Below are 15669 nucleotides of genomic sequence, written 5' to 3' on the forward strand. Positions count from 1 at the left end.
GTGTGATATAGATGAAATCACAGGTGTTATTATTTAAAAGAATCACAGTCCAGTAACAAAGATTATTGATCAGCTGCTCCTGTAACTCGTCTTCGTGTCCTCTGATGGCTTTAAATGGGTTTGGTAGAAAAACTGAGGAAAGATTGTTCCTGGTTGATTTGGATCAAAAGTCTCCTGTGTCAGTTATTGTACTTTAGTGCCAGGTGTATCTGTTGGACTCAGCAGCCTTTACTTATGTATAGAGAATCTAAAAAAATGAACAGGGTCTTTAGAACTGACACTTAGCAAAATGTTCACTGATCTGGAACCATTTACAACATCACATTTCTATTCAAAAACCTCAGAGGATCAAGATGTATCCCTCTGATTAGTGAAAATTTGTCACATCTATTCAAAATCTTATTTCCTGTGTGGAGGGTTTCCAGCTCTGTGGGATATCTGGACTCTTTAATTTACTGTAAATCACATATAGTGATCTTCTGTCTGTTGAAGAGGTTGTTCTGTGCTGCCACAATGTATGTCAAGCTCACTAAATGTCACTAAGTAAAAGTGGGAATAACAATATTGTGTTTTTGTTTCAGTTTCTTTTATTTTTTAAGAACTGAAGAATGAGCTGAATTGGAGTGGTAATTTACAGAAAATAATACTGAACAATAACGCAATTTAATCTCTCAGTTGAAATGTGGAAGGCCCCTATCACTGTGGAACTGGGTTCTTGAAAGTTATTCATAAATGTACTGAATCTCATTTTTCCAGAAACCCTTTGATGGGAAAGTCACAGCAACAAACTGTGTCCACCTGTATGAACTGTGTGTACACATGAACTGTGGTTTATTTGTTTATTTATCACATGAGAGGGAGTGATGTACTATATCGTATTGATATCGCCATATTAGTTAACAGCAACAACAGATTATTTGTTACATACTTCAATTCAAACGTTATTTCTGGAAATATATACATCTTTGCTATTCAAAATTTGTTACACTCTAAGACAGATAACGACCGTTAATGTAACGCTAATTAACAGTTAATAGAACACCTGTAAAGCGGAGTGATACATTTAGTTAAAAGTCCCAGTGCTGTTATACTCTATATCCGCAGAATGACTCTCGCCTAATCACTTTGTCGCAACTAACTCTTGTATAAAACGGTCTAACTAAAGCGAGACTTTCAGCTGTAAAAATGAAGCTGCTACGATTCAACAGAATTTAAATGACGCAGGACACAGAATAATGCAGCTGCTGTATGTTGATACGAAAATGTTAATTTGTGTGTATGTGTGTCAGTACAGTGTATTAGCTATGGAAACGGTGTATCGCCCCTTGTGGAGAGTCTGCAGAAACAAAACAAAGCTGCATTCAAGACCGTCGATCAGTCGGCAGAACCACTGTATGATAAGGTCATTCACCTCACGGTAAAATGAAGACTAGATTTCCCCACCGGTCACATGTTTCAGATGAGACCTGCTAGGTACAGTTCAGACACCGCGCCAGAAACACTCTGTGTCGTCTCCTGGGACCACAGACTGTACATACGGAGGGTGGGACGTTCAAGAGCGCACAGCCCACACTGCGTAATTAGACAACAGTGCTGCTGCTGCTGCGGCTGCTGCTGGTGGTGGTGCTGCTGGTTCCTACTTCCTGAATTCACAGCAACAGATGAAAAACGGTGTTTGGAGCCCACAAACATCGAAGCGGACCGTTCGCCCCGATAACCACAGGCTAAACTTTGGCTTTCAGAACCTGCATCTTCAGCCCTTCGCGTTGAGGAGAGTCGCCGCTCCGCTGCGATGGTGGAGGCTCCAGCTGGCTGTCTGTTTGAAGACATCCAGTACGAGGACATTCAAGTTGAAGCGGTAAACTTACTGACCAACAACAGAGGCTCTAACGTTAGCTCTGTGTTTTCTGGGGGAACATGTTCCTGTGGGAGTTTAAATGCTGCTGCGTTTTCTCTGTTGAGGAGCGACTCTCAGATAGAAGGTATAAGTGAGCAGTTTACTGTCCTGTGACGAGAAACACAGGGAGAGTTTAATACACCGAGGCCTGAACAAACCATTAAACATGACAGCGTTTACTATTGAAAACCCTGAAGGCATTTTAACAAGCAGAACAAGGCCCCAGTTTTTAAAAGGGCAGACTGGTCGTTAAACGTACACTAGTAAAACTCAGTTGTGGGATTGTGATTGTAAACTCTTTTTAAGGGCATAGTAAATATACAGTTTGCATTTTAAACCCCTCTTCTGATACTGAGGGGGGTATGTACTGTTTACCATGGCCACATTAAACTACTTGGGGGGTCGTGGGCTAAAATGAGTGGGTGGACCCCTGTTAACTCCCAGTTCCCCCTCTCTGTGCACTGTGTCCTGTGCAGGAGAGTTGTGTTTCTCTTCTGTGTCAGCGACACTTAACAAAGTGGATCTGTCCCCTCACGCTGTGCAAAGGTTGAGATATGAACAAAGGCACGTGTGTGATGTGTAGGCTACCGGCTGTGAATACCACATGCAGCCCACCTGTGGCCTTTTTGATCTTCTCGCGGTAAGCATGACGTTCTTCAAAGTTAATTGCCCTGTAGACCCATGTTTCATATTGTGCTCTCACAATCTGTCACTCACCAACTAGACCAACTGTCTTAAACAGTTTGTTGTGGTTTTCCTAGCCTAGCCTGATAAGTTACATGTATATATATAGATATACCCGAGGCTAAAGACAAGTTGTAAAGAGAAGAAAATGAGAAGAAAAGAGAGAAAATGCAGAAGTTAATGGAACAACAGCTGCTAGCAAAGACAACAAGGTCAGTAACACCGCTGGTAGTCAAGGTTGATAAGACCCAATCAGGGAGCGACTGTGGGTGTCTACGTCATTGTTTCTAAAGGTCTCCGTTCATGTCTGAGTTTTCAAACTAAAACAGGGTCAGCAGCGCTTCCAAAAGTCCCAATTTTTGGGACTTGAAAACTCTGGATTAGTGTGGACGGCAGGAGGAAACGTAGGAAAAGAGGTGAGTTTTAAAACGTGTGGACGTAGCCTGTTTGTTTGTCTGGTTGCATTTACATATAAGTCTGGTGGAAGTTCCAGTAGTGTTCTGTGGCCAGCCGCAGTTCTCGCTTGGATTACCTACTATGGACCCCAATTATGCTACAAGCATAATGAAGGGGAACAGGCTAGCAGCGGGTTGGATTAGCCTGACTGGCTAGCTACTACATTTAAGTTTTAAACCCATCTCTTTTGCTACATGTATGGCTGCTGTCCACACTACTCCGAAGTTTCCAGGCTTCTGATAGGGACATTTTTGGAAACGCTGCTGGGCCCATTGGCTGTTAGTTTGAAAACTGCATTGTAGTCTCGACGGGGAAAAACATAACTTAACTGTAAATAAAGATGGACGTAGCCTCCATGACATCACCCACAGGTTTCTGAAGAGCGGTTTTGAATCTCAGAGTGAGCTGCTCACCATCTTGCCAGTACCTGACTCCGCCCCTAAGTCGCAGCTAATACAAAAATGGTCAAAGAGGAGGGGCATCTGTGGAGCTTAGAGGTTCATGACAGTTTGTGGCAAGCATACGTTCACCCACCTGCCATTCAAAGAGGCCATGCCCTCAATTATACATAACTTTAAGTGGTGAATACAACAAGATAATGAATTACAAGTGTTACTGACTGTTGTCTTTGCTGACTGTTCTAGGGTTAATATCTGCATTTGAACACTACAGCTTTCTTTGCTGTTGCACATTTATTGGAGGTTCTGTCGCCCCAATGTGGATTCTGGATCCACGCTAGCATTGGCAATTCTGCCATTGACTTCTACAAGTTGACCAGTAGGTGGATATCGGTTCTGCGTGACACTATGTTTCACTTTGTTTACTGCGTGGTATTTGTTCCTGGGACGTGCAGGTAGCCTACACGTCACATATATCACTTTGTATAAGACTTTGATCTACTTGGAGACAAATCCACTTTGTTTCATCCAGGAGATGATGATTTACAAAACCATAATCACCTCCGTAACGTCCATTATGTTGTCTTGTCTTTCTTCAGGCTGTCGGCAGAGGGACATTTGGAGTTGTCTTCAAGGCCATATGGAAAGGAAAGGATGTAGCAATCAAGACCATTGAGAGTGAAAATGAAAGGAATGCTTTCCTTGTTGAGGTACGGTGATCACCTTCTGTTGTTCTGCTGAGAGTGTTCCTGCAGCTTACTGGGTTTCAGGTGTAGCCATTTAACAGGGACTGTTTAGATGGCACTGTTTAGATCTGCAATAATAATAAATGTAACCAGCTTAATATTTATATTTATATTATTATATTACCTTATATTCTTACTAAAGCTGTGTATCATTACCAATAGCAAAACAATACTTTATTTGCAATTGCTGAATTCACAAGCAGCTGGACAAGAAGTTTGTCTTTACAAAATATAGTTAGAATAAACTCATTTTGGGTTTAACTCAGGAACTGATCAAAGATTCAGTAAAAGAGATAATGAATCTGAACAAACATTCAACGACACACCTGGACAAACTACATAATACGCACTTATTTTTAAAGTGAAAAACAGTAAATACCACCTCTTCAGCAAACAGACATTAAAACTTAGGCTAAGTTCAAATGTTAATGCACTGATAATGTTCATTTCATGAATGTAAAAAAAAAATTGAAAAAAACGAAACAGTGGTTGTGGCACCTGTAAAGGTTTGTGCACCCTTCTCAGTCAGGACTCCGTGTGGCAGATATCACCTTTGTTGATTCAGGAATCTTCAGCCTCTCTTCCTGCAGGTCACTTCAGGTTCTGACAGACACTTATAAGCCGCCCAGCACACAGCATGTTTAATTATCTTAATATTTATATGGGAATCCAACCAAAGATGTTCAGTGTTGTTCAGGTCAGGAGGCTGTAAAAGATTCAGCTGGTGTTTCTTGAAGAGGTTCATGGTGGATTTTGAGATTTGCTTCACTGTCCTGTTGTAGAAGCCAGCCTCTTTTCACTTTCACTTTCCTGACTGATCCAGAATCTGTTGATATTTAATGGAATCCACTAAAGTAACTGTTGTCAAGGCGTTCAAGTTTTTTTTTCTCCAGACAAACCTTCAGTGATTGTGGCCGAAGAGCTCAAACTTCAACCGTCCACAGAACTTGTTTCCAAAATGACTCTGGCTGATCCAGATGTTGCTTTACAGACTGCACATGTTGACTTTGTGATAAGGTCATAGGTCAGGTTTCCCTCTGATGACTGTGCACCAGCTCTCCTGTGTCAGGTGAACCTTCATGCGGGGGTTTTGCTTTGTCTCTCTGACCAGCAGACGAACAGTTTTATCTGAATGTTTTCTTGGTCTTCCAGATGTGGTTTCGACTTCAGTTCCTCTTCTGCCAGCTCTTAATGACACTTCAGACAGTGGGAGTTTCAAGCTGAGGTGCTTTGATATCTTTTTATAGCCTCTCCTGGATTTTAGGCCTCAATTTGCTTCATGTTCAGATCCTCAGTCAGTTGCTCAGAGGAGACTGTGGTTGTTCAGTGTTACAACAAGGTTTGAAGAGTCAGAGAAAAGGACAGATCTGAATGGCAGTTCCTGACCTGCCTGACAAGTCCTAATGAGTCAATTAAGTTACTGAAGTTCTGGGAGGAGAAGGATGGCCAGACTTTTGCAGATGCCACAATTACTGTTGAATTGCTTCTATGTTTGAAGCTGATGAATTAAAAAGTAACGGAGCATTCACGGTTTTAACATTTATTTTTAATGTCATGTTTGCTGCAGGGTTGTATTTTGTTCTTTTCACTTCAAACATCACTGTTTACCTTTCAAACGCTTTGAAACTGTTAAAGACTGTGGTTGTATTATCACGATGAGCAAGTTTATGAGTCAGAAACAATCATCTTTTATATTAGTTTTGAATCAACCTGACCTTGAAGTATTTTCTGGAGCAGACAAAAACATGACTGACAGAGTCATTTTCATCAGCTTGGACAATCAGGAAACACAGTTGTGATTGGTGGCTGGAAGCATCAAAAACAAAGAAGAAAAAAAAGAGAGGAGGGTCTAGCCAAAGACGGGGTGGTCCAAGACGCGACCAGGGAGGAATTGTCCTTGGGGAGTGGATGACGTGCTGATCCGCCCTGACAGACAAAGGAAAAGACTCCACCATGATTAAACAGTGAAACACGATATAACAGGCTGTGGCCTGAAAACTGTCGCAGAGAAATTCCTGCAACTTTAACATTTCTCAATATTCCCAGGTGGAGGATTTTATGCATATAGCTCATCTCTAGGTCAGGAATGTTGTGATGTGAATCAGCTGACATTGTTGTCTTGAGTTTTTGTCCTGAGTGCCTGAAACCTTTGCACAGACACAGACAGATTAATGTATGAATTTGTAGTAAAGTGTATTTTGTCTCTGTGTCTGTGCTCAGCTCCGCCAGCTCTCCCGGGTGAATCACCCCAACATCGTGAAGCTTTATGGCTCCTGTGACAATCCAGTAAGTAAACAGAGAGTAACAGCTCAGCGTGGTCAGACAGACGAGTGTCTGTTGGGATGTGTGTAAAGGGCAGAAACCTTCCTGAATGAATTCACAAGCTCATTCACCAGGATCATGGAGAAGGGTTTTTTTTTTCAGAGCCCTCCTGAAGTAGAACTGCTGTGGATCAGTTTTATTTATTTAATTATTCCATCAGAGCGTCTGTCCCTCAATTCTGCCAGGCAGTACCTCATCTGACAGCCAGGTCAGAAGTGAGAGAGGAACTGAACTACATGTTGAGAGAGGAGGTGGTATCTGTTTCTATGTGCTATAACCACAGCAGTAAGATTCAGTGTATGTCACAGACTGGAAATCAGCCAGTTTAACAGACACATCACTTTTTCATACAGGTACAGAAAATATTCAGACGCAGATGGACAAATATCAACATGAAAACATGTTTTAGAAATTTTTGCACATTTATTAAAAAATCAAAAAGTGAAATCTCTCATGTATAGAAGTCTTCAGAGCCGTTTGTAGAAGCGTCTTCAGCAGCAGTCACAGCATCACTCTTCTTGGTCAGGTCTCTACAGGCTCTGAACACCTGGATCTTTGACGTAGTGATGTCATATCCTCCCTCTCACTGAGATAAAGTTGACGTGATGTGAGGACTCAGTGGGTGTGTGAGAGCTGTGGGGGTTTATCTGGGTTTTTGATTGCTGGATATGATGATACTGACTTTAATATCAGCAGAATATACAGTGGGCTCCAACAGTCTGACACCACTGTGGTCTCAGTGTTGGACTCCATCATTTCAGCCCATCATGTTATTTTCAGTCTAAACATGTAGTGAGGTGGTTGGTCGGTGGTGGTAGTGTGTTCAGAGGAAGTTACAGATCTCTTACAGCTACAGATCTTTCTCCCACCACACTGAAACCTCGTGACTCCGTGTATCACAGTGCACTTTTCCTCTTCACTTTTCTCACTCAGCGCTGCGTCCTATAGGTGAAGGTGGGATGGTCCTCCTTAACAAACAGAAAAGAGCAGCATTGTATGGTGTTTATTTATAAGGCTCTGATACAGAAACTGCCAGGTTATGCCTGCTCTCTGGTAACATTTAAACACAGCACTTACAACATGAGGTCACTGGACATTTTAACTTTAGCTGAACCTCTTGTTCATACTGAACTTCAAATGCTTTGCTGCATACAGATGGAATGAGCTCAAGTTACACTCTCTTATTTCACTGGAACATTTTAAAAGACTGTACTTATGTATTTATCTATCTATTTGTCTATCACACTTGCACATGCTTTTCTTACATGTGTAATGAATGAATGAATGAATGTGTGTGTCCATTTTAATGCCCATGAATTTATGTGAGTCTGTCTATTTATATAAACTGTGTATGTTTATTTTTGTACAGAAGTCTGTCTTGAAAAAGATCCTTATCTCAATGACACTGCCTGTTGAAGTAAAAGGATTTAATAATAATACAGATGAGCAGGTTGACTGCTGAGGTCAGTAACATGGTTTGTGTTCTCAGGTGTGTCTGGTGATGGAGTACGCAGAGTGTGGCTCTTTATACAACCGTAAGTCATTTATTAGTGTCATGATCAACAGCATCAGCTGCTTTTTATTATTAAAGGAATTCTGGTAATTAAACATTAACAGTTAACACACACACACACACACACACACACACACACACACACACACACACACACACACACAACACATTTTATTGCACATGCACTGAGTGAGTGACATCATCAGTGTGTTTCAGCTCTTGTGTTCATACTATTACTCAGAACTATTCTGCTCTGTTTGACAAGATTACTACTAAAGAGTGTGTGTGTGTTGTCTCTCTCTGCTGGTCTCTCCAGTCCTGCACAGTGCAGACCCTCAGCCCCACTACACAGCAGCCCACGCCATGAGCTGGTGTCTGCAGTGCGCCCAGGGAGTCGCCTACCTGCACTCCATGAAGCCAAAGGCCTTAATCCACCGAGACCTCAAACCACCAAAGTAAGACTCTGCAGACACGGGGGGACAAGGTTCAGGTTCAGGTTTCTATTAGCTTTCTATTAGATATGTGTTTCCTAAACTATTGCTATCCATTCACTCAGGATGTGTGGCTCTATTCTGAACCACGTCATCGTGACAGAAATATTCCTATCAGTCTCTTATCATTGATACTCCACCCTTCAGATGAGACCCAGCTTGTGTTCAGTCTCTGATCCCTGTCCACTGTTTCAGTCTGCTGCTCGTGGCTCGGGGCACGGTGCTGAAGATATGTGACTTTGGCACAGCTTGTGATATTCAGACCTACATGACCAACAATAAAGGCAGCGCAGCGTGGATGGCTCCAGAGGTGTTTGAAGGTGAGTCATGAAACATTGCTCTCACTCCTCCCTCTGATTTAACATCACGCCTCTGATTGCCTCCACCCTCCACAGAGTGGATTTCACCCGACAGAGAGGAGGTGGAGTTTTGAGCTGTGTTTAAGTTCCTCTCCAGCAGACATGTTCATCTCCAGACAAAAATCCTCTGCTATCATTCATATTTAGCTTTCACACATAAAACATCTTTTATTTGTTTATGTTGTTTGTTAGCTTGTAACTGGCAGTGGCTGACACAGTGTTAGTGGTTGTGCTAATGCTAATTTTCTCTCTCTTTGTACTGACAAGGCTTCAGGTTTATTTAGCCCCGCCCCCCGTACCCACAAGTTGACAGGGTTTGGTTCCTTAGGTTTGTGACGTATGAAACCCTGAGTCTGTTTTTATGAGACTGTCTGTATTATTTAAAAACATCATGGATGTTAACAAGGTTAAATACTGGGTTTTCATCAGAGGACATCTTTAATTTTGAAGTTTATGACTTCACAGCGTTACTAGCTGTGCTTTACTCTCACATTCGTGTGTCAGGTTGATAAACTGAGTCCTCGGACACACTGAGTGTAATGCTGCTGTGTGTTCCTCAGGCAGTAACTACAGTGAGAAGTGTGACGTGTTCAGCTGGGGCATCATCCTGTGGGAGGTCATCACACGCAAGAAACCCTTCGATGAGATTGGTGGTTCGGCATTCTGTATCATGTGGGCCGTCCACAGAGGTGAGGACCCCCCACTATGACTATGACATCAACTGTCTGTTAGTAATAAAGGGAGACTCCAACAGTTTGACACGTCAGAGTGTGTCTCTGGGCTCACTGACTGGACTCCAGGTCTAATAACTCCTGAATCCAGTTAGCAGCTAGCTTCATTACGTGTAGACGTTCCAGGTCTCTGACTGACTGACTGACTGGGTGTTTCCTGTTGACGAAGGTACGAGGCCCCCCCTGATCAAAGACCTCCCAGAACCCATAGAGACTCTGATGACCCGCTGCTGGGACAAGGAGCCCAGCCAGAGACCGTCCATGGAGGAGGTGAAGAACACCATGAACCACCTCATGAAGGTACAGTAGCTGTGTGTGTTTGTGTCCAGACAGAGCTAATGGAATATAACATTAACGTCACATTCATTAGCCTCAGAGTTTGGTAGGTGTGTTTTTGAATTTTTGACAGTGTCAAGCTTTTGTCCCTGCTAAGTTAGGCTAACCACATCATGTCCTACCAAGACTGGTCTTTACTGCAGGAACATGCAGAGTCAGACACTCCTGCGTTTATTTAAACAGTGTTTCCACCATCATCACTAGTGTAAACACTGTTTAAATACCTTCACACTGACTGTCTACCACTTCTGTATTTTTACAGATTTAGAGTTTAAACTATCACTACTGACCATGGGGCTTCAGCTGTGGGTCAGAGATTAGTGGATTTAAACACACATCTGTTCACTGGAACATTGTGTAGATATGAAGTGTTGTGCTGGAAGCAGACTGATGGTTCAGTTTGTGGCGGGGTGATTGTAATCCTGGTTCAAGATTAACCTGAAAACTAGTCTGACTAGGTTTAGTCTCGAGGGAAAGGGCTCCATGGTAACTGAGGTCAAATTTATCTAAACCTCAAATCTGAAACAGAATTTCCTGCCTGAGGGGAAAGAAATAGAAAAGCACTTTTAGTTTGTTAACACCAATAAAATAATGAGATACCAGGTTTTGTGTATCAAGTGCAGTGAGTGGTTTTTGTGCATGATGGTTGGTGTGTTTGGGTCTTCCAGTACTTCCCAGGCTCTGATGAACCGCTCAAGCTCCCTCACCAGTCCTCAGCCAACAGGAGTGGCTCTTCATCAGCCACGAGCACCGGTAACAATCAGCTCTGCAGCTTTCATTGTTCATGCATGGTTGTTGTTTTCAACAGATGGGTCAGTGTGTGAGTGTGTGTGTGTGTATATGTCTTTGCCGGCTGAAGGGTCGTACGCTGACTACACCATCAACAGTAACAAAAGCGATGACAACACAGAATGCAGGAACTCAATGGGCAGAGAGGAAACGCTGAAGAGCTTCGAGGCCAAGTTTCCTCTACAGTTCAAACCATTAAAGGTAAATACACTGAAGTGTGAGTCTGATCACACTGTCTGAGTCTGATCACACTGTCTGAGTCTGATCACACTGAGTCTGATCACACTGTCTACTTCATGATTTAACCTCTCTCCCCTCAGACAGCCACACTGCGGACTGGTCTGTCCAGGGTGTCAAGCATGGACAGTCAACCAGGACGCTCCCAAAGCCCCACCTACTGCACCAGCCCTGTGACCACCACTGGCCAATCAGAACTGAGGATGACCTTTAGTCCTCCAGGTAGGCAGCGAAATGTACATGCATGGTTTGGCCCAGAGCAGGAGGGTGTTTTAGGTTTAACAGAGCTGCAGGAGTGTGTGAATGACAGGGGAATAGTGTTGGGTACCAGGGGGCCAGGGGGGCCAAAAACTCAGAAGAGTTTTAGTTGAAAACACAGGAGACAGTCTGAAAACGTTTCATTGGATGAAGAACCAAATTTGCCTTTAAACAAATTCAGGAAATCATCACATGTTGTTGCAGAAGAGATGACAGGATTTAACACTCAACAAGAACCTGGGGATTATGACGTTTATTGGAGATGGGATGTTATCATCCTATTCATCACAGTGTGACCACACACACCAACAACACACACAGTCAGAGCTCTGAATCCTCTTGCACTGTCCACGTTAAACCACTGCAGGGCGCTAGACTGCAACCTACCACTGTGTTACACTGACAGTGACGTGTGTGTGTGTGTGTGTGTGTGTGTGTGTCCTCAGCCACCAATGGTTTAGACAGCTCCATGGCCTACCTGAAACTGGATCATCAGTTACAGGTGAGTTGAAAATAAACGTTAGTCTTGATTGGATGAAAACCTTTAATTGATTTAATTATACTGTACTTGTTGTTATTAATTTTATTATTATTATTATTATTACAACTTTTTTTGACTATTATGTGTATCACTGGGTCACTTTATGTGAGTCTAGTCCTCCTCCTCAGTACATACTGTCCCTGTAGAGCAGCTCTGTGCAGCGAGTACAGTACAACAGTAGAATTAGATGTTTATACTTATCACAGTCTGTAATGGATTCATGTTTATGTCAAAGTACACACAGTATGAAAGAATAAAATGTATTGAGTTAAATGGTCATGTTTATTGATAAATAAGAAAAGGGTGAGTATGCTAATTAGGGCGATGTTCAATAATATCGAATATCATGATATGATCTCATAGTATATGGGTGTTATATATACACATTTGTACACATACATTGAACTTCCTGTGTTTGTAAAGTTGAGCTCTTTTACTTCTCACATTCATAGCTTCAGAATTATCATTGATCACGCTCAGTCAGAAAGGGACAGGGATTGATAGATGATTTATTAATTGATTTGATCTCATTCTGTCAGAAATACTTAGTTTGAACTAATCAGTTTCCTGAGGTTGTGTCCATGTGCAGGTGTTTGAACTCCACATAAATACTGGTTTTGTTTGATACCATTATCTTTTCACAGTATTGCTCTGTGTTGATCTGAAACCTGTGTTACACCTTGTTATTGATTGGTGTATTGATTACTGATCTGTCCCTATGCATTCAGCCTCTGGCTCCATGTCCAAACTCCAAAGAGTCCATGGCTGTGTTTGAGCAGCACATCAGGATGGCACAGGAGTACCTGAAGGTCCAGTCTGAGATTGCTCACTTTGTCCGGAGGAAGTAAGTCAACTCGAATATTGTGTGTAAATATCTTTAATAGAACTATATACTTCTGTAGGCATGTTGTAACTTAACTGCTTTTAAATCTGTCTGCTGACAGTTGGTAGTCATGGTGACATGTATGTGCGTGGGTGCAGTGAGGAGTTCAAACAGAGGTGTGTGTTTCAACGTGGTTGTCAGGTCCTAACCATGTTAGCAAAATGAAGTAAAAATATTGAAGAATGAAGTAACGACTCGCTCCTGTTTGTTCAAAGTGTCCGTATTGTCCTGACAGTAACAGGAGGTCTGTCCCTCTCTGTCCAGACAGGAACTGATGTCTGAGCTGGAGCAGGACCAGAGGGAGCAGCAGACCTCGTCTCGAGTCATCCAGGAGCACAGCAAGCTGCTGGAGGACAACAGCCACCTGTCGGCCTACCACCAGGGCCTGAAGAGCAAACTGAGCCTGATCAAGAGTCAGAACCAGCACCACAGCTAGGACAGGAGGCCGGGCCACAGCAAACCAGTCTGTGTCTCCTCTGTTGGTTTTACTCTGTTTTACTGCCTGTTTCTCTGAAGGGAGGGGGGAAACACTCCAGCTCAGCGTATCGTAGGCTAAGTCATCATCATCAGAAAATAAGACATTTAATTCACAACCAAACTATGTATCAAGACAACATTAGAATTAAATTACTAGTTTGGACTACAAGTGTTAAAGTGCGACTGAAATATAAATGCTCATTTAGTTATTTTCTGTAGAATGAAATCTAAGCTACAATGAGGCCGCTGTCACAGCCATGTTTGACATCTGAGTGGGTTGAGTGTGAGCTGGTATTGAAAGGACCTGTCATGTTGTAAAATGAAAATGCTTATTCTTATAATTGTGGCCTTTCTGACCATACGTCACCTGCACTGTAGAGATTTGTTCAGTCCAACTTCTGGGCAAAAAAACCTTGTGTGCCTCCTAAAGTTTATCAAATAAGCTTCACTTTTACATAAATAATTTCAGACATTTGTCAGTACTTCCCTAGATTAGCTCCTCTAAATAACTGAGGTCAACTGAGCTAGCTTGCGAAGTTTGCCCTGATATACAGTACGTTGTTTCGTGAAGGTGATGAATACAAAGGTAGCTTGACCCACAGTCAGAAAGGCCGCAGTTCTGAGAGTAAGAGCGAGGATGGATGGAAGCTAGTTAGCTCTGCTTGCTAACATTATCACCAATCACATCTCGCTAGCGTGAGCTCTCTTTCTTTCATGGATCCAGATGTAGTAATGACAAATGACTGGACTGTAGGATGACCTTTGACCTTTGACCTCAGCGCTCAGAACTTGACTGTGATTTGAGTTACGGATCGACGTACAGAGCGCTGAGGTCACCGAAGGTGGTGGGGCTAACTGGAAACAGCAGTTGACCCCCACCCTGGTTCAAACATATTTCCAGTTTAGGTTGTTGGAAAATAAGCAATAAAACAAACACTTTTTTTAGAGCCTGCACCAATCAAATTACAGTATGAGCATCGTATGTCAGTGCCAAAAATTCACACTATAAAACACAAGAACAATAACTAGAATATACATTTCTTAGTTTTGGTGATTCAATTTTTAATATTTATGAAACACATTTCCTAAAAAGCAGAATTTCAGTTTGAATCTTAAGTTGTGAGATAATGAACTTAAAAAGATTGTAGCTACCATGTCCTCTCTCGGCCCCTGCACATTTGGTGATGGAGTTGGCCATAAAATTATTTAGTCCCATTCATTCCAGTCTTTACCACTGGAGTGGACAGGGTGGGACCGAGGAGACTTAACATGAACTTTTATTCTGAAAGGGACTTGTATTCATATAAAAACAGAACCTTGAGGCGTCATTTATAAGACAGCTTGCCTTTTAGCCAGTGAGTTTCATTTTTGTTGTGTTTTCTTTTTTGAATTGTTAAAAAGTAATTTCAGTTGTGATTTGTAAATGACTTTTATATCTTTAGTTTATCCCTTTTTATTGTGTTTTATGAAAAGAGAAGCAGCAGGGTGGGCTGTACCGTTTTAAACCAGTTTTACTGTGAATACATGTTACCAAAGGAGTTCTGCTGCAGAGACACGCTGCCTCAGAGCAAAAGAAAAGCTTTGTTTGAAATGGAAATAACTGTAGAATAATGAACTTGACCGAGTTTTTTTATGTTTTTTTTTTTTTATCTGTTTAATTTCTATTTTCTCGAGTTACTTTTTGCACACAGCCACGTTTCACAGAATTATATTAACATTCTTCTGCACTGCACTTATTTGGGTCAAATGAAATCTTCAGCATGTGTTGTAGTCTCACTTTACTTTGGGATGGGTTGTTGTTTCAATGCGTTCAAACGTTGCCTTAGGATTGTTCCTGTACAGCTCATTTTCTCAGTTTATTTCATGGATACTTTTAATTGAAGCCTTAGAATTCCTGTGATTTCAAAATGTACAGACTGTAATTATATACTTTTAGAAAGTAAAAAAAAAACGTGTAGTATTTTCTCTGTTGTTTTAATTTACAAAACTGCTTTTAGTGTAGGTGTCTTACCTGCCAAGAATTGGATAACAGGAGGATAAATTCTGCTGCTCTGGTGAAACCATGGTGTGACAGATTATTTGAGGATTTGCACAAAGTAACACTGCTGGTCAACAATACAATGCATGTATTCAGTTTGCTGAGTAACACTTACCCCCTCAAACTATTCCAGTATATCAAGAGTGGTATTCATTTTACGTAAGGGATGGGTATCGTTAAGAATTTAACGGTACTACTACTTTTATTGATACCATTTATCAATCCGGTACTTTAACGGTACTGTTATCGGTACTTTTTTGTCATTTTATAAGAAAAAAACAAAACAAATGAAGAACAGAATTAAAATTGCTTATTTTCTCATAGCATTGCTTAACAAACCAACAAACAACGTGCCCATAACAATCAGATGGCTATTGGTTACTTTTCATCATAAACCCATGTTTGTATAATTTAATTTACTGTGTGTGGCTCCAGGCTACAGCATACAGAGCACACATGACACAACGATGGAAGCTTGTCGGTCGAAAACTGTGACTTGTACATTTTTCCATC

The 15669-nt window shown here is 41.7% G+C and overlaps 1 protein-coding gene across 1 annotated transcript; it reads left to right on the forward strand.

Annotated features, from left to right (window-relative positions):
* Positions 1-1658: 1658 nt before the first annotated feature.
* LOC111226008 (mitogen-activated protein kinase kinase kinase 7-like) lies at positions 1659-14716 on the forward strand. The gene is made up of 14 exons (XM_022751082.1): positions 1659-1858; positions 4035-4145; positions 6402-6467; positions 7993-8038; positions 8333-8471; positions 8703-8827; positions 9427-9555; positions 9767-9897; positions 10602-10686; positions 10793-10923; positions 11043-11181; positions 11664-11719; positions 12487-12602; positions 12906-14716. The coding sequence occupies exons 1-14, from the start codon at positions 1793-1795 to the stop codon at positions 13075-13077; spliced, it is 1512 nt and encodes a 503-aa protein (XP_022606803.1). The 5' UTR covers positions 1659-1792; the 3' UTR covers positions 13078-14716.
* Positions 14717-15669: the final 953 nt, after the last annotated feature.

This window comes from Seriola dumerili, unplaced genomic scaffold (assembly GCF_002260705.1).
Source record: "Seriola dumerili isolate Sdu_G_001 unplaced genomic scaffold, Sdu_1.0 BDQW01000149.1, whole genome shotgun sequence".
Lineage (NCBI taxonomy): Eukaryota > Metazoa > Chordata > Actinopteri > Carangiformes > Carangidae > Seriola > Seriola dumerili.